At 37.7% G+C, this 23,642-nt stretch overlaps 2 protein-coding genes and 2 non-coding genes across 6 annotated transcripts; 3 read left to right on the forward strand and 1 right to left on the reverse strand.

Annotated features, from left to right (window-relative positions):
• Positions 1 to 379: 379 nt before the first annotated feature.
• Positions 380 to 14,062, reverse strand: arih1 (ariadne ubiquitin-conjugating enzyme E2 binding protein homolog 1 (Drosophila)). 2 transcript variants are annotated; one of them, XM_020631308.3, is made up of 14 exons: positions 13,595 to 14,062; positions 10,528 to 10,595; positions 10,243 to 10,390; positions 8,173 to 8,265; positions 8,018 to 8,073; positions 6,572 to 6,638; positions 6,293 to 6,399; positions 6,130 to 6,172; positions 5,926 to 5,997; positions 5,628 to 5,758; positions 3,947 to 4,004; positions 3,429 to 3,692; positions 2,991 to 3,103; positions 380 to 2,908 (listed from the first exon to the last, which is right to left on the reverse strand). In XM_020631308.3, the coding sequence occupies exons 1-14, from the start codon at positions 13,880 to 13,882 to the stop codon at positions 2,824 to 2,826; spliced, it is 1,593 nt and encodes a 530-aa protein (XP_020486964.1). In that variant the 5' UTR covers positions 13,883 to 14,062; the 3' UTR covers positions 380 to 2,823. The 2 variants fall into 2 exon arrangements, with proteins under 2 accessions (XP_020486964.1, XP_020486965.1); XM_020631309.3 differs by having other exon boundaries at positions 3,429 to 3,689; positions 13,595 to 14,061.
• Positions 14,063 to 14,257: 195 nt separating this feature from the next.
• Positions 14,258 to 14,391, forward strand: LOC114920199 (U4 spliceosomal RNA). The gene has a single exon (XR_003808507.2). It is a non-coding gene; the product is annotated as a U4 spliceosomal RNA (small nuclear RNA).
• A 124-nt stretch (positions 14,392 to 14,515) lies between these two features.
• LOC114920194 (U4 spliceosomal RNA) lies at positions 14,516 to 14,656 on the forward strand. The gene has a single exon (XR_003808502.2). It is a non-coding gene; the product is annotated as a U4 spliceosomal RNA (small nuclear RNA).
• A 1,121-nt stretch (positions 14,657 to 15,777) lies between these two features.
• Positions 15,778 to 23,617, forward strand: hexa (hexosaminidase A (alpha polypeptide)). 2 transcript variants are annotated; one of them, XM_065957191.1, is made up of 14 exons: positions 15,778 to 16,098; positions 16,632 to 16,736; positions 16,848 to 16,913; positions 17,141 to 17,187; positions 17,342 to 17,452; positions 17,550 to 17,651; positions 17,977 to 18,109; positions 18,926 to 19,106; positions 19,714 to 19,800; positions 19,891 to 19,963; positions 20,430 to 20,604; positions 21,946 to 22,036; positions 22,143 to 22,250; positions 22,371 to 23,617. In XM_065957191.1, the coding sequence occupies exons 1-14, from the start codon at positions 15,846 to 15,848 to the stop codon at positions 22,432 to 22,434; spliced, it is 1,596 nt and encodes a 531-aa protein (XP_065813263.1). In that variant the 5' UTR covers positions 15,778 to 15,845; the 3' UTR covers positions 22,435 to 23,617. The 2 variants fall into 2 exon arrangements, with proteins under 2 accessions (XP_065813263.1, XP_020487042.2); XM_020631386.3 differs by lacking the exon at positions 20,430 to 20,604 and adding an exon at positions 21,536 to 21,716 and having other exon boundaries at positions 15,780 to 16,098.
• Positions 23,618 to 23,642: the final 25 nt, after the last annotated feature.

A 23,642-nucleotide genomic window follows, 5' to 3' on the forward strand; every position in this document is an offset into this window, starting at 1 on the left:
GTTCAGATTGTCAAAAGCAATGGGCTGAGAGTTTTTTTCTTTTCACCACAAGTACATAACTAACACTACTTTAAAATGAGCAGTCCTTTTAGTTCACACTGCCTCTGAAGTAACACCTAAAACAGAAAGTAAAAATGTCATTATCTTTACCCCCATCATGTGGCCGGATTTTTAATGACAAATTCCCTTTAAACTATCAAAATTGTTTCTCATTTTGAAAGCAGTGTTTCCAGTGACTTCTGAACTGATTATCACATTTCATGCGTTTTAAAAGCATGTAGTTAAGAAAACTTCGACTGTGCACTACTTAATGAAAGCTGCTGCTGCCACAAAAAAAAAAGAAATGGTATTCATTATCAAACAACCACCCATGCCAGAATGATGTTTGCAACATTTTTTACTTTAATATTTTCTCCAAAACAGACAACTAATTTTCCCCACATTTTTACACTAACAGGAAATCAAACAGATCTGATAGCATAAAGAAAAGATATGTAGAAAAGTATTAAAAGTTTTTGGATGTCTCGATGTTATGTTGGTAGCTGCTTCGGTTACTTCAAACGTTATGTCAAAATGTAAATGAACTACTAGCAGACAGGATGAAAACAGATTGATCCCTGGAGACCATATTAGCTTGATGATCACACAGCTATGGCTGGTGTGTTACCTGCAAGGGAGCGGAGAGGGGAAAAAAGCTCATGTTTTGTTACCATCCATTCAATTTATGTCATCATCGCTTTGTGACTTGAGACAAAATTAATTCAGAAGTGACATCATACAAACAAACACTCGATCTTTATCATACAATCTGTGAGTAAACGTTGTGCATAAAACCTTTTTTTTTTTTTTTTTTTTGGCGAAAATCAAAATAATTCAATGAAATGTACCAAATTAAATCCATTCACTTCCGGAAGACACAGCTCTGCCAGTCTGTAGTACAGTACATTTCAAATACATCAGAGATGTTGGGGTAATTAACATGACTGAGACCAAATCTACACTAATGACTCACACAAAACTCCCAAAAAAGAGATTTCTCATGACATTTATTCAAATAAACAATACAGTTTATAATTTGCTAGGATAAAATAATAAGTTTGAACACATAAGAAGCATTTTGGGAGAGAATACCCCAAAGATCTGAAACTGGGTTAAAGGATGTGTTTTAATGAAAGCCGACACTTTGGTGTCATCTTCTAACTTGCATCAGTGCCTTTATATTCATGTCTCCTTCAGTCAATCTTGTGAAGACCACCATATTGCAGAGACATGAACGAGCATTTACAAGCAGAGAACTTGACACCCAGAGCAACCACCACATAGAACAATGCAAACCTGGAGGGGCACTGACATTTCAATGTCAGATACTCAACCCATGTGCGAAAAATACAGTCTTTAATGCAAAAGCATAATGTTATAAAACAGTCCTACAACCTTAAGAAGTTTGCCCTTTATTCCTCATCTGCCTAAAGATCACGCAAGTCTATCTGTGAAGCTTGGTTTAAAGCAATGGTCGGTCTCACTGCAAAGTAAGAGATTTCTTCAGAGGCATGGCAAATGTCAGCCCCACACCCTTCAAAGTTCCCACTGCAAGGGTGATGCAAATGCCTGAACCTGTTTGACAGTGATCCAGCTCATTTAGCAGCACTACAGAGCAGTGCAGGCATTACATTCTATTACCCCCCTTCATTCCCCAACAAGGTGCAAGCTGAGCTTTAAGAGGGCAACCTCAAGCCACATCGGGAAAGAGAGAAAAGAAGAAGAAAAAAAAGAGTGAATGTCACTCAGTTTGGCTCTTGCAAATAATTACAAGGTCTTAAATGTTAAACACCTCTAAAAACGACAAAGGGGGTACGGCAACAGGGTTAGAATAGAGGGACTCAGGGCTGGAGTATTCTACCTTACCTTTGAACTGTAAAAGTTATTCTGCTCTCACTTTTCTATATCGTCCTTGCACGTCTTCCTTTATCTGATCATTTGGCAACTAAGAGAAATTCTATCGGTCCCCATGTAGAGTTACAGATGGGATGTAACTTGTGCACTGCTCTGACGAGACTGAGGACGACAGGTCGAATGCCTTATTGCCAAAGACCTCCAAGCTCCCACATACTATGGAGGGGGTAAACAGACCCAACCTAATTGGCAAAAGTACACCTTTTTCAATATGGTAAAGAATAAATATGTAAAAATTATGCAAACACGTGCCACTCTTGCTCTTTAACTTCCATGCATATGGACTATTTACAAATTGAAAAATACAGACTTACTATTTTGTTCTTTTGATTTTTTTTTTTTTTCTTCTCCCTTCCTGAAATGTCTTTGCCTCTTTGCAATCAGCCTATCAACATTTTGCCACACCAGACAAGGATCTCACCATATATTGCAGACATGGCCAGGACAATTAAAGCTGTGTTGAAAAAAAAAATAAAACATGTTCACACTCAAGGGAAAACAAAAGTCAAAATCAAAACGGAAAGATTCACAAGCAAAAAAAAAAAAGAAAGGAAAAAAATTAATATCAGGTCAGGTTCAGGGGAGGTGTTACAATACAAGCCAAAAGGTTTGTATTTGTTTAAGATGGAATTCTGCTTTCTCGAGACTCCACTCTGTTGCTAACAATACTGTAGTACACTCTTTTATTACTCTACCTTTTATTTAAATATAATTTACTTTGAAGATTTTGTTAAACAAATCCAGGAAAAAATGATGCAAAAGTGGTTTGTTTGCCAGAGAGGCGGCAGAAGGCCCGTGCTGCCCTGTTAAATTGCATCAGCGCTCTAGTTTGTCAAGATACTCAAGAGTCCTTTGCATTGGGACGTGTCCTCAATCCTCAATGTACTCCCACAGGTCCTTCTCATAGCCTTCATGCACGTGCTGTAGCAGCACTCTTCGCCTGCTCTCACAGTATCTGGAGAAATGGAAAAACAATAGTCAGAATCCAAGAACCCACAACCCCAACCATGGCAGGTGGTGACTCTTCCCACTCTCACCTGTACTTGTCTTGTACTTTCTGCTTGATGTCCTGCAAGGAATCCTGGGAGATGTCCCGCTCTAAGTAGCCAGAGAGCACCTCCGTGGCATTTTCCAGGTCTGCCTGGTTGTTCTGATAACCAAAAAATGTATAAATATTATTGTTCTTTGTCACAGAATGGATTAACACAGTGGTTCTCAAACTATGGTACCACGGGTGATACGCGGGCTCCCTGTGGTGGTACCCAAAGGCATCTCCACAATATATATATATATATATATATATAAAAAAACAACTCAATTATATCACAGTCGAGATGAACATTTAACACTAACTCTTTTGAAAATGGTATTTATAAAAATGTAACTAGTTCTAAAATCGCTCCAGTAGTTTCTGTCATGGATCATTTGCTTAAATAGATGAAATTTCAGCCTAAAAGTTTCCCCATGTTACATACCTCAAAAATAATGGACTGGTTGTTCTTCTTGAGGTAGAAGGCAAAGACGTAAGTGAACATGAGTGTGGAGCGACACTGGCACAGCACATCCACAGCCTTCTTCAGAAACTGCACCTCGATCCAGGACATGTTGTGCTGCTGCATCTCCTCCATCTTCTGCTTGACCTGAGCGTAGAGCTTGTGCTCAAAGCGCAGACTCTGCATGTGGTTCATGTAGCGGTTGCAGTAGAATAGGTACCTCTGCAAGGCTGCCCTGGAGCGCTGCTCAAAAAGCATAAAACTGACTTTACTCAAACATGATCAACGTGACTTTTACAACAATTAATCTTTGACCACTGACCACTTGAGGTAAGACACCATTCAGACACTGTGTTTGAGGTAAGACACATTTCATCAGAATTAAACCAACTTAATTGTTTGCCATAGTGAAGCAGATATTTATCATGAAGCTGAGACTGTCAGGAGTTTTAATTTTCAATTGTGTTACCAATGCATAAATTACGGAATCTTTTTCTTACCTCTTGAGCATCTCTGGCTGCCTTGGCATCATCTTCATTGTAGCGATTGCAGTTGTACCTGAAACATCATTGCAGGGTGAGAACCATCAACAATATTTCCTTCACACTTAAACACAAAATCAGGGTCCGAAATCAACTTTTTTTTACTCACCGGCCAAGGTGGTGGGTAGATAAAATAAAAAATTGGAGTTGAACACCACATAAGCAGACTGTTCATTATTGGACGTGTGTATCTCTGACTTCTCCTGCGGTTCAGGTCGTAAGTGAAAAGTGGAGCATGCATTTAGCGTGCTCTGTATGTTCAGTGTTGCACTAAAAGTAAATGGGTGCCCGTGGCGCTCCGGTATGTGTGCGCGCACCAATGTATGTTGGCATTTCGTAGTGTGCCCCGCAAGGCTCCAATCATGCAAACAGCACAGTAGTGAAAAGTATCTACAGTCTATCTAAGTATCAAATGCAGGGCTCGACATTATAACTGGCCCGGATGAATGATTGACAGAGTCCGGGCCAGCTGACTGCACGTTCAGCTGGCCCGCTCGGGCCAGTAAAAATATGGCCTGGAAAAAAATAGACTGTAACACATTCTCAATTTCACAGCGCTATCCTGTCATACCGTTGTTTTGTCAGTAATTATTTTAAAAACGTTGCGCTAATAACTGCTACAGCATCTACGTATCAAGTGCTCGAACTTGTGTGTCACAGTTGAAAGGCACCCGACGGCTTCACTGCTGACTCCCCTGTGAGCGCGCTCGCTACTCTCAAATTGTACACTCACACACAGATTTTAGCGCAGGATTTCTCTACGGTTTTAAAACCATCAGATCCCGACAAAAGCCGAGCTTAAATCAGCATTCAAAGGAAAAAATCACCCGAAGAGTCAAGAGTGACAGCAGGGCATGGCGAAAACAGAACGGAGAAAAGTTTCAGCCACAGTGACAGACAGCTGGAGGAGCTGGAACATGCTGCAGCTAAATTTCCCCTTAAAGTTAAACACTGGATCCTGGTAAAGATAAAAGTTATTCACAAAGCATCTTAGCCATTAAGAGAGCTCCTAAAGTAAAGCTCTAAGGATGAAGAGTTTCTCACAGAGAAGAAAGAAGGAGAGAAAGGTGATCATAACAATTCCAGCTCTATCACAGCCTCATATTAACATCAGTCAGATTAAGTAGACTCTTACAGTTGCCAGCATGGTGAATAAACATGAGCACATAAATATAAGAAAAATACAAAATATTTGATATAATTAGAACTCAATTAATTAAATAAAAGTTGTAATTTAATCTTGCATGAGAATGGTTTAAGAGTAAATTGGTGACTGTTATTTTTTTTAATCAAAAGTAACGTTCCTGGGCCAGCGGTTACAACGGTCGGGCCAGTGATCCTTGAAAACTAGTGGCCCGGAGGGCACTTAATACTTTTTATACATGACTGATGGGTATAAATATTTACTCTTTAATTTAATTTGCTCCCCAAACCCTTGGTGAGTGTCAATTTTAGACCCTGCATACAAACATATTATTCTAAATCTCCATCAATTTAAAAGTATTTTCGCTGCAGGTGTCAGATGTGTATTAAGTTGATTATGTAAACACCCAGATGATGCAATCAACAAAAAAGACATACCTAAAGAATGTTCATACACTGATCTGAAAGTAACACTACTTTTTTTCTAAGTTCTCACCAAGCTGAGCCGTGGGGTTCCCATGGACCCAGGCAGACCCAGCAGAACTCGGCTTTGCAGTTCTGGTTCCGACAAACCATGTGATTGCAGCCTCCATCTTTTTCAATGGTCACATGGCATTTAGGACACTCCTGTAAGCAGATGAGAGGGAGGCCATTTTTAAGTCTCTCACAAAAGTGATGGAACAAATCAAACTCAAGCTAAAAACAAGCAGTTCAAAAATGTAATGTATTTAGGGTGATCACATTGATTCCAGAGCAACAGAAACTAAGAGAGCAACACTACGTTTGACCCTTACCTTTGTATTTGCTGCAATCCAGTTTGAAGTTTCACTGTCATCATCACATTTCTTAATCCATTTCCTCAGCCACTAAAAAATAAGTTAACAAAAGTTAGAAATAATGTTGACAATGGATGCTTATGTTGACAGAACCTGACGTGAGATGCAGTGGAATAGGTTATATTTTCGGTGAAAGGGTTAAAATACTCTTGTTTGGCTTACCTTACACTTGACAGGATCATGCCAATTCTCTCCACAGTTGAAGCTTCACCAAAAGGAGGAATCACAAGACAAAATCACATAATGTTATGGAAGTACAAATTATAATAAAAAGTCGACATTTAAATACTGTTGCTTACACTGATTCACAAACAAAATCTCTTACCAGAACTGACGTCCACACTTGCACCGCACTGGCTTGGCATCTGGATACTGGACTTTGACAACATGATGGCAGTCTGGTGCCGGGCACCACTTTAACAGTCGATTGCACTTCAAGGAGCAATGAAAGTAAAGATGTAGAATCAAATCATAATTTTACTTAGAATAGCATATTTCCCTGCTATTCTAAGAGGTGCATACATATCAAAATAACATCATAATTGACGCTGTGAAGCTGTAGGTTTATCATGTTGTTAAGAAGGAAAAAGATGTCAAAGCTTACCTCTACAAAACTATTCGTTATTAAATGCTGGTACTTCAACTTTACTTTTGAATCTGTTATGAGGCGCCTGTAGGAGAAGTCAAATCATTTCTTAGTTGGAATGAAACAACATCTCGCAATTCAATTAACAATTGGTACAAATGTGGACTATATATAAATTCATTTGACAATCCTCAATACTGTTTTTCACCAGCAGAGTGTGCTGTCTGCTTTTGGCTTCTCTTGTTCAGCCTTAAGGATTTAGGCTGATGATTAATAAAGATTCAAACCAGATGTAATGACAAAACTTTAAAAAAAAAAAAAAAAAAAAAAAACGTGAATGAAAACTTGTGTTAATCGGAAGTTGAGAGATTCAGAGTCCTCTCTATGCTTCAATGCCAGAACCACAGGCTACAACTTGGTTTGTTCTATAAATGTGTTTATTTGATTTAGAATGTTAAATCCCTTTATATTACACAAAAAAAAATCTAAAATGTATTTTGTATGATATTATCAGTATCAGATTTTATAAAGAAACGTGCCTGTTTTTAAGTCACTATACAACCTCCAAATTGAAAAGTACGACTTATTTATAAAGGAAAATTAGTAATGAACCCAACATCTTGAAAGGTATCATATCGCCAGTAGAGTGTATCGTAACATCCCTATTTATAAGTCTTTGTTGAATAAAATGGCTGACTTTGGATAATAGTTTCCTTACTTCAAATTTAGTGTACAGTTTACCTTCCAATCAATAATGCAGCCTCATTGGCAATCATTTCCTAAGTAGCTCAATAAAGGAAAACTGTAAATTGACATTACAGCAGTAAAATTAATTTACATGCTGATATTAGTTTTGTAGTGACAGCACATTTGGTAATGATAAAACTAACAGTTAAGTGCAGGCTACAAACTGAGAGATAAGGAAGGCAATTCAATATAGAATATTGACATGAGAAGCATGTGTGTAATGCACCTAAACTGATCTGTTGAACATAATTAGATCTCTTGCTAGCTGGTCAGATCAGAATGTAGGTTAAGACAATTACTGTCAGCTTAACAGCTAGTAAAGGAGATTAGAGTCTATTCTCTCAAAATGAAGGTTTGTGTGTATATACAGTATATATTGGATATAAGGGCTACCAATTATACCTTCACTGCATTGTTATATTATACGACTATTCAAGACACTTGTATTGTACAACTGCAACATTAAACAGATCTTTACAGCAAATGTAACAAATGAAAAAACAATATTTTTTCCAGTAGATGGCTATTTAATCACATCTCTGTATGTTGGTCATAAAAAAGATAGAATTTCAATTAAGTAAAAAAAGAAAAACATGCAGTATTATTTTTTCCTGCCCTTTTCACTACCAGTCTGTGCTATTCAAATGATCCATTTGGATCACAGGTGACCAGCATTTAAAATAGATTGAAATGAATGAAAAAGAAACAAATACTCACATGACTGTGTTGTCATCGACCAAAATGTCACAACTATGAGCAGGACAAGAAATGGTCTGTGAAGAAAATACAGATCATTAGTCATTCACATAGTTATTGAAGGAATAACAGTGACGATCAGTGCCTCCTACCCATTAAACAATTATAGTGAGTACCTGTCCCATTCCTTCTTCAATGATTTTGGTGGTCAGGTAATCTCCCCAGCACTGCATGCAGAACTTGTGTCCACACTCCAGGCCTGTAAAATACTGTGAGAGAGGAGCACCTCGTGAGTAAGGCAAACTAGATAGATGTGATATATTAAGCTTTGAGGACTATTTTACTTTTAACTGATCAAAATAACCAACACATTATGTATTGCTCTACAACCCCAAACTATTTATGTTCTGTATTAAAATCTGTGTTGTCAACTAATCAACTTTCTTTCTGATTTGGAAAATAACAACAATAAATATCGTAGCTCACACACTTAGCCACCTAGCCTCAATGATATACTATTACGATGCATCAGGTGTTTGTGTTGCAAGTGATTACATCAGATTTCTGTGTTGCTTGTTGTGGTAACAATATACTCTTCAATAGCTATGGAAGCTACTAATGCAGCTTTTCCATTACAAAAGCAGGCGAAACTGAGATCCTCCACTTATCCTCCAAACAATCAAAGTGTTTCTGTATGTATTCTGCTCAGCTGCTCTGATACACTGTGGTCACCCTGGATTTACAATGACAAAAGTCTGAACAAAACTGATCTTTTCAGATTCACTAAGCACACACTAAATCCATATAAAGAAACATATTTCTGTGGTCTTGATTAAGAAAAATAAATGCATCAATCAGATGTTTAGCTGACCGTGGAAACACATGCACTTCCTGCCACTGCAAGATACTGGTTAGCTTTTTACAATAGCTATTTTACCTGCTTATCTTTCATGGGGTTGATATTTAGAGTGCAGTGGCCAGAGAGACATTACTCTTAAAATAAAATCCAAAACTTAAGGCTAGAAATGTTCAGATCTCTGAGACCTGACTCCTGATATTGCTTGATTTACTTTATTTCTTTGTCACCTTCTCTCTGGATGTATGTCGTTTTCTCCCTTAAGTAGTCGCAAAAAAGAAAAACAAGTCCTTAGAGGCTAGCCTATGTCAACAGATATAAGGTTTAAACTTTAATCTTACTTTAAAGAACTCAGATGAATATTGTATGCTGTATATGTACCTCGTTCTTGATCATTTGAAATTTTAATGACAATGTACTATGGCACATTAAGAATGAAATAAAAAAATGTTTGAAGACCACTGAAAGTATTTGTTTGTGATTCTATCACTACCATCGAAAAGATAGAATGCATGGTGGCCATGAATAGATCAACCTGATCTACAAACATCAACCCTTCATTACATTCTGTTCACAAAGTAAAATACTGTGGGTAGCTTATTTCAAAGTGTGGAAGTACTTTTTATTTCAAACTTTAGCTATTTTCACTTTATATCAATGCTACGTGATTTTCCAAAAATTTGCATTTCTTCTTTTGTTTTTTGGGACACAAATCATAATTTTCCATTTGATGTAGAAATTGATCAGCAACAACAATTGAAAACTCTTTCACTTCTTAACAATCCTGAAAGAGTTTTTCCACAATGTACTTTATTACCTAGCATGCCCTGACATTCTCCAATCCCAACTCAAACGCATCAAGCCATCAGCAGGTAAAGGGATATCTGTCTCAGCTAAAAATCCAACTTAATTCCATGATTGGTGGGCAACTCACACATCTAAAACCAGTGTACTAATGAAGGATTTATTTTAAAAGAAAACGACAATAGTCAATACTGAGAATTCAGTTAAAAAGTTTGTCTCTGTTTTTACAGTATAGAGTATACAGTCTATATATATATAGGCAGTATTTCTTGCACATTATCAACAGCTAATGTCATCATCTTGTTATGTTAAGCTACTTCACCTCTTCTTGACTTGCTAGTTATCTTTTTAGTTGAGGCAGTTAAAATAGCCCTGAAATAATCATTTGAACAAAGGATTTAACGTCATTGCAGTGCTGCTTCAGTTAGAGTTCCCCCTGCATAACAGAAGTTAAAATGTGCCCTTAATGCCCATGGCCATATTAAGCCAAGATGTAGTTTTATGTTCAACAAAATCTCTATTGAAATAGCGCAACTTAGACCTGAACACATTCAGCAGCAATTTCTGGTGTCATAATGGGACTCACGGAGTTCGGGAAGTTCAGATAGCAGATCTGACATGGCATGTCCTGTGCCGACGATCTAGTGTTGATTGGAGGACGGATGCGAGGCTTCTTACTGGGGTTAATGACATGACACTCGGAGAAAAGCTTGTCAAGATTGCCATCAAAATACCTGCATATAATGAGACAAAGACAAAAGAAAACAGTGTTACAAAGGCTTGGAGACATTTGTCTTCCCAGGAGCATCTCAGCCAACAGATTTTGTAAGCTGTCAGAAGACAAGTAGTAAAGGGCCTCAGAGGTTCTTACCTTTCCATTAGTTTTTCCTTATCCCAGTTGAAGTGACTGAGAAGGATACGCGTTATTGTTGCAGGATTCTAAAAGAAAAAAGATACATTTTCCATTTGAAAACATATAATTTAATTTTCAATCTTCACATTAATATCCAAGAAAAAGTTGAAAAATCTTACATGAAAAATCCTTTCCTTGACATTTCTACAATTCCAATCCTACTAAAGACTAACTCTTTTTGGACATGTTCATGCAATAGGTTTTTTTAGATACTTAAAAGCTGAGTGCTTGACCAGAAGTGCAGTTTGAAAATGGTAAACTGAAATAAAATCAAGTAGTGCCTTAATATAGCTGGAGACTAAAGGGGCCTCACTTGCATTTATTTTTACTGTCCCTACAGTCATAGTGTTGGGCATGGACAAAATTAAAAAATAAAATTGGAAAACACCTTTCTTTACAGTGAAACTAATAAAATGTCACCACAATTTACTGCCACACAAAGTAGCCAGATGCACATGATGCATGGAGAAACCACATGTGGTACATCCTTGTCACCAAATGATGAGGAAAGTCTGACAGTCCTGAGTTGTGAATGAAAGGGAAGGAAAACAAAAAAGGAAAGCCATCCACTGAAAAAGTACAAGTAATAACTTAAATAATAAATATATTCTGTAGCTGCTGCATATCTAGTGTATCTTAGTTACAAAGGCTATCTGTAGCAGTATGACATGAGACTGTGCTGCAGCACTCGTTTTTCTTTACATTCTGTTAAACCAAAAACATTTTTGCATTGTGTTTGATCACACTTTGCTCGGACTAATGATAAAATATGGATGAAAAGTCAAATAGAAATCACATAAATCTACTCCCCTCTTGAGTTTGCAAAAAGTTAACACTGTTGTTAACAAACGGTGTATTGTTGGCTCATCATTTGTCCAACAAACCAATATATAGCTTTATCTAAATGACCAAAAGGGTGCCTAAACACGTTCTCAGGTGCACACTGTAACAGGAAGAAACCACGAACATTTAATCAGAAGTCCGTGGCACACTGAAAATAACTTTACTATATTTTATTTGCCACAGACTTTTGTTTTAAACAAATTTATAGTTTTTATTTTATGGGCAGTAAATTGTGAAAAACATCTCTTTGTCTAGCTACCAATGTTGCTATATTGAGGTATACTGCGCTAATAGGGTTAAGAGCAATCAGTAGTCTATCTGAAATACCTGGCTACTCCAATAATTATTAGTTTCTCAGACCTGCAGTAAAAAGACATTCTATTCATCGCATGCTAAAATTGGTCCACCAGTGAAATACGTAATGGTACAGTGCTACTATTTCACCGTTTAAACAATGCATTCAGTGACTGTTTCTAAGCCATCAGAGGACAAGATAAGAAAACGGTATCAATGTTAACGTTCGCACACAAACTCACACACCCAATGCCCATTTCACTTCATCCTGATGCAACTAGGGGTGAGAATATCGGGGTAATTCATGACTAAGTACAGTATTGATAATGAGAGTGTCACTTTACACCACAGACACTGTCATGTTAAGATATATTATTAGTGCAATTAAAGGGGAAAACCTTTATTATATAAAAAATAACCTTCACGAGCCGATGTCAGACTTTCTAATCAGTTGCCTTCAGTTTACCGAACACAACAAAGCTTGTTTTCATTCATTATCTTACAGCTGTCGTGAGTAGTATGTTGAACTGAATTTCTACTATTTTGTCTACACAAACTGATACAAATGAGGGAACTTATTACAAATACCTATTTATAAATTATAAGGAATTGTAAATACCTATGAACAATGTTCAATTTACTTGGTCTGTTTGTCTCATTAAAGTTTTCAATGCAATTCTTCGCACTGCATGAAGTCTCTCAATGTGAAACAATAGATACCCCCCCCCCCACCCCCTGCAACTTTGCCCCAAAGAAAGTACTGTGGCAGGCACAACCACTAAATATTTACCAAAATACAAATCTTACAATCTCCACATTTAAACGTCATATATACACAGAGTACAAATGCATTGATTTACTTTGAAAAAGAATGTGACAATGTACAGATTTAGTGGATATTCCTAAACCCTATTTTTAGACGAATCACCATGTCAGTGCTGCCATGAGGCTATATACTATATATAATGTATCTTTAGGTTATAGGGGATGATTTAACTTAAATTATGACTAATGCATGAATTCTATCGTGTATAAAAATCCAACGCAATTTAATGAAAACGTAATTGGTTACAAGGCCTTATCAGGACCACTTTCCATTTTATTCTGTAACCAAGTTAAGTGAGAGGAAATGGAGGCCCATGTTAACGACAAAACCAAGGGCTCCACAGAGTTTCCCCTGGCCTCTAATTTAAGATGTACTGCAGCTGAATCTAGACAATGAATCTAGTTCGTGAGATTTATTTTTAACAGTTTGCAGACAAAAAAAAAAAAGCCCACGTTCACGTCTGCACAAGTTAACCAGCGTTTAACTTTGCAAAGCACCTCGATGACCAAGCCTTTCGTCCAGCATCAAATAATGACAACGCTTAATGTTATTAAGACAACATTAGTGACGCTCAGCATGCGATAAAACTCTCCTTTTTACCGACTGTGGTCGTCTCATTATGTAAACTAGGGACGTTTTTTTGCTTTTTCCGGTTAGGGGGGGCACTAGGGTTACCGATTATTTAGCAGTGGTAGCTAAATTGGAAGCTAACACTAGCTTAGCAAACGTTTTCTGCCAACTTCTCAACCGGGATAAGGCTACTTCCTGGAATAGAATATGAAATTAAGGTGGTATTTTTGAATGTAAATACTTAACATTAAAACATGCAATGGTGTTAAATGTACAGCACACATGCAAGTAAGGTATATTAAGTACAAAAAAATGATTAATGTTAATTTTAGCACTAATTTGAAACAGCCAACTTCCAGCAAGTAAACTACTCCTAAAAAAAAAAAAAAAATGCTAACAGCTAAGCTAACGTCCACGGCCCTTATAAAGCGCTTCACCCGAGTCTGGACCCCGGTGTTTCCTGACGCTGAAATACCAAAAAAAAATACCTACCTGGATGACCTCGTTGACCTCCCTGATACACTCCACCATATGCTGGAGGATCTGCTCGGCGGTCAAAACCTCGAAGCGGTAGTCCTCCTCCTCTTCCTCGCCGGGGCCGTGGCCACCGCCGCCAGTTTCGCCGCACTCGTCTCGCTCCCCACCGGCCACCACGGGATCGACCAACTCCACCTCCCCGAGCTCCAGGGTGTCGTCCTCGGGCTCCTCTTCGGCGCTGTCCTCGCTACATTCCTCTTCTTCGTCGTCGTATTCATAGTTATAACCCTCGTCTGAGTCCATTCCTAGGGGGGGGGGTGTTATCAACTTGTGACAATCACACCTAAAAAGGGTCTACAGTGTGAGAAATGTTGGTTGCGGAACCATACGGAAAAAAACCCAAATTTTTTTATCCCGTGCCTGTTTTTCAGCTGCAGTGAAAATAACAACAAAACGTCGCCGCTGCTAAGCCAACAAAGAGACACCGCGTCACTGACTGACGACGCGCCTACGTCACATGGGCTGTACTATACTGCCCTACAAAGGCAAAAGGCAGTAACTTCAAATTTATTTTTTTTAATTAGTTTTTCTCATTTTTGGAACATTACAGATGTGCTTTATTATGTGGACAGATATCTTGAGTCAAATGTAGGTTGTATTTGCCTTAACTTCCAAAAGTTTATTGTGCTGAGGCATTATCATAGTCCATGAAGTTCTACTGAGATGTGATTATTGCTAGTTGAAAACTTAACCCAATTCCCGCCTAGATGACTTGAAATATAGTCAGTAACTTTATTATTTTTTTTTTATTAGTTTTTCTCATTTTTGGAACATTACAGATGTGTTTTATTATGTGGACAGATATCTTGAGTCAAATGTGTTGTTGTTGTTTTTTTTTAGAAAATAGTAGGTTGTATTTGCCTTAACTTCCAAAAGTTTCTTGTGCAGAGGCATTATCATAGTCCATGAAGTTCAACTGAGACGTGATTATTGCTGGTTGAAAAATTAAAGCCAATTCCCGCCTAGATGACTTGAAATATAGTCAGTAACTTTAATTTTTGATAGTCTCTCAGGAGACTTGATTTTCTAGAAGATGGCCGTGTCCAGACGCCATCCGGGTTGCTCCCTGTGAAAGCCCTGGAGAAACCAAGGCAGAGTGCAGTAACTTCACTCATCAGGGTCTTTGTCTTTGTACTGCAGCATTCAGGAAAGCTCAAACTGAGTTAAGGTCTTCTACCTTTGTTTTACGTGCAGATCAAAGTGAAGTTACTGTTTCACTGCAGTGGAGTTAAGGTGTTATGTCTTTGTTTTAATATCTGTCATCAAGCACTCTTTGACACACACAGTAGCTTGACTAAAGTGTAGCAAAGAAACAGTGTTTGGTTGTGTTATTTTAACAATGCAACAAAGTGAAATACAGTAACAAATGGAAGTTAATGCCTTTTGCCTTGGCATGACCCCGTTATTATTGTACAGGCAATGAAAAAGGCAGAGTACCTTAACTTCCCAAATAAGGGTCAAGAGTCATGTTTGAGCTAAAGATTTATATGAACATTAATAACCTCATTAAAAAGACAACGAATTGCCACATTTCCAATATTCTGCATGCAACTCATTTGGCTGCACAACAAAAAGACTTTAAAGTCATTTTTCTTAGTTCTACACTCTTTTGCCTTTGTAGGGCAGAAAGCATTGCAATCCACAGCAGCTAAATGTACTCGAAACTATTTTTCTCACATTCAAATTGTTTCAAAACAAAACAGAAATGAAAAAAATAAAAATAAACCACGTGTTTATTTTCACTCTGGCGGTCACTGGTAGTCAGCAACGTGACAAAACCATAAAACATTTCCCCTTCATATACTGTTGGTATGGGTGACGGTAAGAAGAAGAAAAAAAAAAATCCTCTAGGATAAATAAACTATATGCGATTTGATCAGCAACTTTAATGTTTTACTGGTGTTTTAACTTTACCCAACCCTTATTCATTAGAAGACACAGACACGATCTGTGAAGCTGAGGCTATCTAGCCACTTGTTCATCATGAATACTTAATTTCAAACAGACCTTTATGCAACCTGCAAAATGTGTGAGGAACTCAAATCGCATTTTAATAGACTAGACTAGAGGAAATGTATTACAATAAAAAAAAAGGCGCACCTTTTGGCCCTAGTCACGTGACCGCATCGTCCTGAGCACATGACTTGCTGGATGGTTGACACCACAGTATTTGCTGTACTACCTGCCATCGCAGGACTACGCAGCCATGCATAAGGGACTACAAACTCATCCGAATTTTTATTTTCTTTTATTATCCATTCTGCAGGTGGGCTTAAACACAGTGGAGGCAGTATGGCCATTACCCCAGACTTTCATCTCCTCATCGGAGCAATACCGACTTAACCCACAGACTTTCTACTTTGGATACGGAATGCAATCTGCCGCACAGCCAGGTTGTACCGTTCTGGATTCTGCATTCAAGAGATATTTTTCTCTTATTTTTCTGGACTTAACTTCCGGTAGGTTTTTAGATGATGGCTAAAATGAAAGTAAGATTTTACACTTCGCTTAAGTAGCCTAATAAGATCATGATAAAAAAAAAAGAAAGAAATAGACTCATAAAGGTATTTTTAAGACCAGAATTTAGCCTTTATTCCATATTGTAAAGAACTTAGCAGCATTCAACGTAAACGCACAAATTCACAAAACCAAGGCTGAATGGATAGAAGACAGAGCAGTGCTCACCAGTTCAGTTTTGAATGTTTTGTTTGTCATGATGGCTTTTAAAGCAGATCAATGGGCTTTGTAGATACAGCAGTTCATCACTCAGGCAGTGTAGGCCTAGACCTGCTTTAAACAATGTCAGTGGGCCAGAGTAGCACATTGATATATATATATATATATATATTTAATAACAGAGGTGTTAGAATAATGGAAAATAGATTTTAACGTTACACTGATTGAAGTGTAGTGTACAGACAAAGCTTTTTACTTTTGCAAAACTTAACCAAAAAGCAAATTACTATTATAATTTCCCTTTTATGACCAACAGGTTATGGTGCGCTTCGATTCAGTGTGGATAAACCATTTAGCGTTGAGATCAGTGTTGACCGTGATGATTGTGACGGTTATCCAAGTGAGGACTCTTCTGAAAAATGTAAGTAGCCTTTATCTGTGAAGGAGTACCACAGGTATGGCATTGACTATACAACTGTCCAAACTGGCTGGGTTTAATGTATTACCTGACCTGCTCTTATTTGTGTTACAGACAATCTGACTGTCTCTGCAGGACGTGCATCTCTGAATGCACAAACCGTGTGGGGTGCTTTAAGAGGTGATCCATTTTTTTTTAAAAAGCATGCATGAACAAAGGATGACTTATGTAAAGAAAATCACGAGAAATACAGTAGCTCCTTTGAAAACAGCGTAAGTTAACAAGGGAGTAACACGTCTCCATCAAAGCCTGGGATTCGTCATGATGCATAAAAATTTAAAAACTGCCTTAAAATTCTCACTTTAATCAGTGCTGAGTGTAACTATTTATCTTCTGATCAAGCACAGGTCTGGAATCATTCAGTCAGTTGGTGTATCAGGATGACTTTGGCTCAGTAAGTCAGATTTTTTCAAACGCTAAATATCATGTGGCATCTGAAGTCATTACCTTTTGAGATCACAATCTCATTTTATTATAGAACTTGATAAATATGGAGGATGAATTAATTTATATACTCTATTCTGGCTTTGTCTTTTTTTTTTTTTCAGTATTTTGTGAACAAAACTGAGATTGAAGACTTTCCCCGCTTTCAGTTCAGGGCTATTTTGTTGGACACGTCCCGGCACTATTTACCAGTGCAGACCATTTTAAAAACTCTGGTAATAATCTGATGACATGATCTGATCCTCAGCCTTCAGTTTCATCAATCACACTTGTCATGATTGTCTGTATTAAGACATTTTTTTTTCGTGCTAGGATGCGATGGCCTACAGTAAGTTCAATGTGTTTCATTGGCACATTGTTGATGACCCCTCCTTCCCTTACCAGAGCCGCACCTTTCCAGACCTTTCCGCTAAGGTATGTCATGTAGTTTAAGACGGTTGTTTAACATCCAGGGAGTATAAACCATCTCAAGTCATGTGCACAATGATTCTGCACATTCACTTTAATTATCCTGCCAAAAAATGTGTCTTTGTTTTAGGAGATAAAAAATGTGTCTTTGTTTTAGGAGATAAAAAATGTGTCTTTGTTTTAGGAGATAAAAAATGTGTCTTTGTTTTCGGAGATAAAAACTTGTGTATTTTATTCTTTGTAGACTTTTTACGAGACCTACTATGTTTTAGTAATGTAAGTGCTGAACCAATCCATTAACCTTGAACAAAGACTTCTGGCTCTGATTCAGGGGGCTTTCCATCCGATGACTCACATCTACACACAGTCAGATGTGAGGAGGGTGATCTCACATGGCAGGCTGCGGGGGATAAGGATCCTTCCTGAGTTTGATTCACCCGGCCACACTAAATCTTGGGGAAAAGGTATAATTCATAAACGCAATGAGACACATTTGCGTAAGTATTTAGTTTTTAGTCGATTGATGCAAGAGAAATTCTTTAAACCAGTCTTGAATGCAGAGACTAAAAAAGGCAGCAAACCAGTGTATCTTTTGCATGAATCACATCTTATTTAGAGGATTATCAAGGTCATGTCCTTGGCAACAAATTCCTTCCACTCATCAGACAATTGACCATAATGCAATGGTATTTACACAGTATTCATTTTCCTCTGACATTATGTTGATGGTTGGAAGCTCAAATGCTGACATTCTGCTCCGCTGCAGGATGAAAGTTATAGAAATGTTGTGTGTCTGACTAATCAACAGCAATTTTACAACAATTAGACTGATGAGCAACTGAAAATACAATGTACGGAATCGGATATAGCTAGGGCAAATCGGGCCATGTTTAAAGGTAATCCAACACATTTGATAACCCGGTAGCAATGTCCAGAATCAACTAACAGTTGCATTCAGCCACTTACAGTACTAGATAAACTTACCATTAGCAGGGCAGTTGCTGAAATCTAATTATAAAAGTTTTACAAACAAAAGATGTAATTCCTTACTAACATAGTGCTAGCTTGGATGTAGTTAAATGCTCGAACAATGTATGTTGCTCCAGATGTTTACTAACACTTGTCTTTTCTAGTTGTGGATCTTGAAATTGTCAGATCCCTCTTTTATGACCGAGCCTGAAGCCACAGGAACATTTCTAGCAGTGCAAATAAAATGCAAGAAATGTATTCAAGCAAAATTCTGATCTTAAAACTGATTGATGAATGTTTTTTTTCCTCAGGACAGTCTGACCTACTGACTCCCTGCTACAACGGGGGTATCCCTTCTGGAACTTTTGGTCCCATAAATCCTGCGTTACCCTCCACCTACACGTTCATGGCCACACTGTTTAAGGAAGTGTCGTCAGTATTTCCTGATTCCTATATTCACTTAGGAGGGGATGAGGTGGACTTTACCTGCTGGTAAGTTGAAATGTGACAGAGCATTGAAGTGTCTGTTCGATTTAGTGATTAAGACTCGGATTTGCCGGTTTTGAGTGCTATTATTTGTTTGTATTTACATTTTTGCATCAAAAAAGTGCAAGGAATGTCAAAATGGTTCTTTTCATATGTATGCAATGTCCAATCCTACTTTCTTGACCACTGTATGAAGTGTGAAGCACATCATTCTTTTGTGCCTTTTTAAAAAAAAGATTTATATAACAGGCATAGAAAGACAGACAATGTGGAGAGAGACAGGGGGGTAGGGGTGACGTGCACCAAACAGGACTGGGGATTAGACCTGTGTCCAGTGTGTTATGAACTGTAGCCTCTGTACAGTACATGGGGCGCCTGCTCTGCTAACTGAGCTAAACTGACACCCCCTTTGTGAATATTTAATTAGAAATAAAACAAATGTTTTTTTGAGAAAAATAAAAGGAATACAAAGGTAATTCTTTATGATGAAAGGTAAATTAGGCAACTTTTGAGTAGTTGTAACTAAGTACTTTCGAGCATCTGCAAACAAATGTTCTGAAATAATTAGCAAAATGACATGCATACAAACGGCTCGTACTGCTTGATTTCATAGGAGATCCAACCCTGATGTTCGTGCATTCATGCAGGCGATGGGCTTTGGAGGAGACTTCACCAAACTTGAAGCATTCTACATGGAGAAGTAGGTTGTAAAAGGGAACAATCAGTGTTAAAAACACTCTAAATAATTCAATAATGCTACAAATGTCATTCATTTCTTCAACATTTCCAGCATTATGAATATCACTTCAGCTCTCAACAAGACTTCTATAGTGTGGCAGGATGTGTTTGACTACCATGAGCGGGTAAGTACATCCAACAAGTATTAGCTTTATGATATGAAAAACCACATTCTTGTGTCGATGATGTTCATACAGGCTCACATTCTTAGATGAAAAAATCTATTAAAAATTCCACTAATTGTCACATTTCATTATTAGATGATTACCATCTAAATACTCTTTATATTATTTCTAATGATACGTTATATTATCCAGTACAGGGTTTTGCTAACTGACCAGTGATTTTAACAAGATCTAAATTTGGTGATATTTGAACATTATTTAGGTGGAGGCTTCAAATAAGCTTTTCAAATCTTCTGACTCTTCTTGCACTGAATAGTACTATTTTTTTATTTGTGTAAATATATTTTTTTACTGTGAAAATAAATATTGATTTAATTAATTAAAAAATATATTGTCTAACAAAGACAAACTAATGTATCACATAAACAGGGAATCAAATCTGATAGTGTTTAGCTTTGTGTTGCAGCGCAGCTCTCTGTCAGTGGTGGAGGTATGGAAAGAGGGCTGTTACCTGTGTGAAGTGCGCAGGGTTGCTAAAGCAGGGCTCAAAGTGATTCTGGCCTCTCCGTGGTATCTGGACCAGCCAGGCCCCTCACATAACTGGGCCCGCTACTACACTGTGTGGCCCCTCGCCTTCAAGGGTTAGAAAGTAACGTGTGCAGTGATTGATTGAAGTTGTGCAAACTGCTGTGGGTTTTCATTTTGATTGTTGAACAGCTTAGTTTCCTGTAAAATGTTTACAATTTTATATTTGTGGCCATGCCACTAGGTGGCATTAGAGACTGATTTTCATGTTTATTGTTAAAGAGAATTTTCAATTCCATATGGATGACCACAGCCCGATGGCTTACATGCACACTCGGTCCCTGAACATAAAGTATAAACATAAAAACAGTGGAAACAAAGCTTCTCGCGTCATGTAATGAAAGTATAGGCAGACAAAGAAGAGAGAAAGCAAACTAACCAAACCTGACTGTAGTTCTTTTAGATTCAGGCGGTTCATTAGATATTCTATTATTGAGCCATGATGAGTTGCTAAACTCCAAAAAAAAAAAAAAAAAAGCCTTTTTTTTTTTTTTTTTTTTTTTTTTAAATATATAATGGTATAATGTACATTATATTGTACCTGACTCTGCAGTGAACAGATTTTGCTCTCACTTAAAAAACATGCATGCCCATAACCTGAAATGTCAATGGTTGAAGCAATCAGACAAGCAAGGTAGAAAAAAATATATTCCTTGCATTTTCGCTGCCATGACAGGATGTTCAAGTGTTTCTGAAAAGACACTCAGAAGTAGTTGTTGGTGGAAATGTAAATAAATATATTATTAATATTATGCAAATAATTTCAAAACCTCACAACCACTATAAATGTTTCTTATTTTTCTATTCAGGAAAACTGCCCGTGCTGTCAAATGTGGATTAAGGATTTTTCGCAAGTCCATTTTCTGAAACATAAAACAAACATAGTTTTGAATAAATTAATCAGTACGAGAGAAAAAGAGAGCAGCTTGGTCTTAAGCAGTGTATCACAGAAGGGCAAGACAGCATGTTGTTTGTCACTCTGCGCAGATTCCTAAGGACACAGTGCTGCATATCTGGAAGGGTGTACCAGCTAAAATTAAGGAAGAGCTCAGCAGGATCACCAAAGCTGGCATGAGGGTCCTGCTGGCGGCCCCATGGTACATCAACCACATTTCCTATGGCCAGGACTGGCGCAACTACTATACTGTGCAGCCACAGAACTTTTCTGGTGTGTGCATGGCCAAGTAAATTCACATCCTATTATAAGTAACGTTTGTGCTGGTGATGAAAGCTGTCAAGCAAAATGGGCAGTTTTCTACACCCCTTCTTCTTGAATTTTGACTTGAAGTTGTGTGCTGAATTTTGATTTAAAGATTCTCATAAGCAGTAAACTCACAACCCGCCGGTCTGAAACCTGTGCAGTTTTCAATTCAAAGGTTTTTAATGTCTCATCACAGGTACTGAGGAACAGAAGAAGCTGGTGATAGGGGGTGAGGTCTGCATGTGGGGAGAATATGTCGATGCGACCAATCTCATGCCACGTCTTTGGTACGAAATGAAATATACACCTGAAATCACAAACTACTTTAACTGATATAGTTCAGCAACAATAACAAGATATCACATTTAACCGTGGCTGCAACCAAACTCACAGGCCAAGAGCAAGTGCTGCAGCAGAGAGACTGTGGAGTGATGAGCAGCAGACCTCCAATGTGGACAAGGCTTTTCCACGATTGCAGGAGTTTCGCTGCAAGCTCTTGAGGTACTTTTATTTTTTTTACCAGCGCTTTTTATATAATTATCGCTGACATACCTCTAAAGAGGTTTCTCATAATGTCAGTTCTGAAACATACTTGTGGTTTTGCTCTACTGTCTCCTTAAGGCGCGGCATCCAAGCAGAGCCTCTGTATGTTGGACACTGCAAACATGAGTACCAAGGCATTTGAAGAATTGAAGAACTGGATGGACTACTGTTCCATTGCAAGATCTTTTCTGGAAAGAGTTTGAACTTCTTAAGTTCACAGTTTGATTTGAAGCTGATTTTGGGAAGGAAAAAAAAACAGCAACAAAACAATCTTGTGTGGTGCCTTTAAGGTGATATGAAATCAGTGATACATATTTTGTTTTTCCAGTCTAAAGTTAGGTATGCACATACTGAAATGCTTTCTCAGGGACTAAGGGAGAGGAGCATGGTTGAAGACAGTTGGTGGACCTCAGCACAAGCATGTGCAAGAGGGTTGGGCAGTTGTCAGGAAAACACATGATCTCAAACCCAAACCCTTTTTGATTTGTACAATCATCTTTCTCATAAGGGAAGGTGGCGCTCCAACCCCAAAGAAGCAGGGGAATTTGACAGGAAATACAGACCACAATTCTTTCATTCCACTTATAATTTAATTAAAATCAACATTTCCAGAACAGTTTGGGGAAAACAAACAAGCCAGCAAATTCTGATCTTATTTAGGGTCAGATACTAGTTGATTCACTCTCTTATATATTACATTTCATTAAAAATGACTATTCAATTGTACTAATTGGAAACTTTTTTAGTTTGATTTCATCATTTTAGGTTTGTTAGAGAGTTGACTGACCTTAACCACAGCGTACAGGTAAAGAAATCCTCAAAAAGAAAAGTAGTTCTGTCAGCTGAGAATGTGAGATTTTCTGTCAGGTGTTGAAATGTCTTTTGTGACCCGTCTGCCATTTGTGTCTGCAGCTAGGCTCCTTAAACTCATCTATCACTTATATTTTCTCCATCTTTTTTTAGAACTAAAATGCTTTACTTTTACATTTTGTATATGCTCACTGACAATATCGAAAGGTTAACAAAACTCCTTTGAGGAAGTGAAAATAAATGTAATTCAATTTTAAATTACTTCATGCAAGAGGACAGCAAAACATCAACGTAAGATTTTTGAATTTACATAGAAAGTCTGCCAGAGTGCTTCTGTGCTTCTGTGTTTCTGTTTTGTTTTTATATTTTTCTTAATTGCTGTTGCAGTGAAATAAATCTCTGCCTCAAATCAAAATGATAGGTTGTCATTTCACATGACGGGATTACGCATGCTGTCTGTCAACAGAACAGTTCAATTCTGAAGAAGTCGATTAAAGTAAACATCATATCCTGAAGGAGTGATCCGTCTCTTATCTCACA

This window comes from Labrus bergylta, chromosome 7 (assembly GCF_963930695.1).
Source record: "Labrus bergylta chromosome 7, fLabBer1.1, whole genome shotgun sequence".
NCBI lineage: Eukaryota > Metazoa > Chordata > Actinopteri > Labriformes > Labridae > Labrus > Labrus bergylta.

What these genes read in the sequence shown, in the direction of transcription:
- arih1 (XM_020631308.3), bottom strand. Translation starts at nt 13,882, where the DNA reads ATGGACTCAGACGAGGGTTATAACTATGAATACGACGACGAAGAAGAG. An exon ending in ATCTGAACTTCCCGAACTCC is followed by an intron (nt 8,266 to 10,242) that starts GTGAGTCCCATT and finishes CCTCTCTCACAG; the next exon opens with TATTTTACAGGCCTGGAGTG. An exon ending in GTCGATGACAACACAGTCAT is followed by an intron (nt 6,639 to 8,017) that starts GTGAGTATTTGT and finishes CTTCTCCTACAG; the next exon opens with GCGCCTCATAACAGATTCAA.
- hexa (XM_020631386.3), top strand. Translation starts at nt 15,846, where the DNA reads ATGCATAAGGGACTACAAACTCATCCGAATTTTTATTTTCTTTTATTA. An exon ending in TTTTCTGGACTTAACTTCCG is followed by an intron (nt 16,099 to 16,631) that starts GTAGGTTTTTAG and finishes TATGACCAACAG; the next exon opens with GTTATGGTGCGCTTCGATTC. An exon ending in AGACCATTTTAAAAACTCTG is followed by an intron (nt 17,453 to 17,549) that starts GTAATAATCTGA and finishes TTTTCGTGCTAG; the next exon opens with GATGCGATGGCCTACAGTAA.